Source organism: Bison bison, unplaced genomic scaffold, assembly GCF_000754665.1.
Source record: "Bison bison bison isolate TAMUID 2011002044 unplaced genomic scaffold, Bison_UMD1.0 scf7180017864371, whole genome shotgun sequence".
NCBI lineage: Eukaryota > Metazoa > Chordata > Mammalia > Artiodactyla > Bovidae > Bison > Bison bison.
In genome coordinates this window covers 12457286-12459109 of record NW_011494943.1, presented here as the reverse complement: position 1 = coordinate 12459109, position 1824 = coordinate 12457286, and the positions used below count along the sequence as shown (strand labels likewise).

The window sequence follows — 1824 nt, the reverse complement described above, 5'->3', positions numbered from 1 at the left end:
ATGCCCTGCTGCAGGTACGCGTAGTCCTGCAGGGCCGGCGGGCTGGCCGGGCGCGGGGGGCTGAGCGGGGGGCCAGTGGGAACTGGCCAGGGGGAGGCCCAGCCCGCCTCTGCCTCTGCAGGCCGTCCTGAAGAGAGGCCTCAAGTCCAGCTGCACCATCATCCCCCTGATGAAGAAGGACCACAGGGACAACCTAGAGTTCTTCCTCAGCAACGTGGGCCAGCTCTACCTGACCGGGTGCGGCCGCTCTCCCTGCTCAACCCTGGGAGGCTCCTCCCCAGCCAGGCCACCGGGTGGCCTTGAGATGGTCCCCAGGAAGCAGACCTCTGGGTGCTGGGCCACTTCCACACCCTTGGCATGCCCCCCACCCCACCCTGTCTCAGGTGTCTCCGAGGTCTTAGGGGAGATGGGTTGACCGTGGGTCAGCAGTGGGTGTGACAGGGCAGTCACAGCTCCCCTTTTGCACCCTCCAGCATTGACGTCAACCCCAACGGGCTGTTCCCACCTGTGGAGTTCCCAGCTCCCCGGGGCACCCCCCTCATTTCCCCCCACATCAAGTGGGACCACAGCCAGACCTGGGATGTGCCCACTGCCGAGGACTTCCCCAGTGGCTCCAGTAGCTCCTCTGCCACCGTCTATAAGATCGGTGAGTCCTTGCAATGCAGGCGGGCAGGGGGGCGGGGTGGCTTCCTCCGCAGCGGTGGCACTAAGGCCCAGGCCCCACAGACATCAACCCCGAGTCCCCTGACCACTATCTGGTGGATCACTGCATCGACGGTCGCATCATCTTCCCGGGCGCTGGCTACCTGTGCCTGGTCTGGAAGACACTGGCCCGAGCCCTGGACCAGAACATGGAGCACACGCCTGTAGTATTCGAGGACGTGACGCTGCACCAGGCTGTCATCCTGCCGAAGACAGGTGAGGAAGGTGGCTCAAGCTATGGGGTGGGAGGGCCAGCTGCCGACCCCTGCAGCTGACCTCTGCCCCTGCTGCCCACAGGGATTGTGCTCCTGGAAGTGCGGCTTCTGGAAGCTTCCTGTACCTTTGAGGTGTCTGAGAATGGCAACCTGATCGCGAGCGGTGAGCAGGGGCCCTGGACCGGGCTGCAGGGTCCCTGCTGGGGGTCTCTGGGTAGACCTTAGCTACCGGCTCAGCCCTGCCCTCACTCAGGCCCTTCTGCCATCCCTGCCCACAGGGAAGGTATACCAGTGGGAAGATCCCAACCCCAAGCTCTTTGACAACCGGTATGGCCCGGACCCTGCGACCCCCGTGGACCCCACAACTGCCATCCACCTGTGCCGTGGTGATGTATACAAGGAGCTGCAGCTGCAGGGCTTCAACTACGGCCCCTACTTCCAAGGCATCCTTGAGGCTAGCTCCGAAGGTACGTACAAGGGAGGTCCCACTTTGTGTTTTGGGGCCAACCCCTGCTGCCTGGTGTGAGGGGGCCACGAGGGGTCCCCCCAGGTTGGGGCACACAGAGGAGAGGGCCCACGGCAGGAAGAGACCTAGCCTGGCCAAACCAACAGCCCTTTTCTCCCCAGGCAACACAGGCCAGCTGCTCTGGAAGGACAACTGGGTGACCTTCATGGACACCATGCTGCAGATGTCTATCCTGGCCCCGAGCAAGCGCAGCCTGCGCCTGCCCACACGCATCACCGCCATCTACATCCACCCGGCTACCCACCAGCAGAAGCTGTACACGCTGCAGGACGAGACACAAGGTCAGCCCTGCCCTGGCCCCACACACGTGCCTCCCCGTGCCAGGCCCTGCCCACCCTCACCCAGCGTGTCCCCACAGTGGCCGACGTGGTAATAAACAGG

General features: G+C 64.1%; 1 protein-coding gene across 1 annotated transcript in view; it reads left to right on the top strand.

Annotated features, from left to right (window-relative positions):
- FASN (fatty acid synthase) overlaps positions 1 to 1824 on the top strand; it is a 34887-nt gene that overhangs the window by 8832 nt on the left and 24231 nt on the right. The window contains exons 15-21 of the mRNA XM_010856543.1: positions 77 to 237; positions 474 to 646; positions 727 to 918; positions 1000 to 1080; positions 1196 to 1384; positions 1545 to 1724; positions 1802 to 1818. Of these exons, the coding sequence (XP_010854845.1) occupies positions 77 to 237; positions 474 to 646; positions 727 to 918; positions 1000 to 1080; positions 1196 to 1384; positions 1545 to 1724; positions 1802 to 1818 (993 nt within the window). The remainder of the gene's footprint in view (positions 1 to 76; positions 238 to 473; positions 647 to 726; positions 919 to 999; positions 1081 to 1195; positions 1385 to 1544; positions 1725 to 1801; positions 1819 to 1824) is intronic.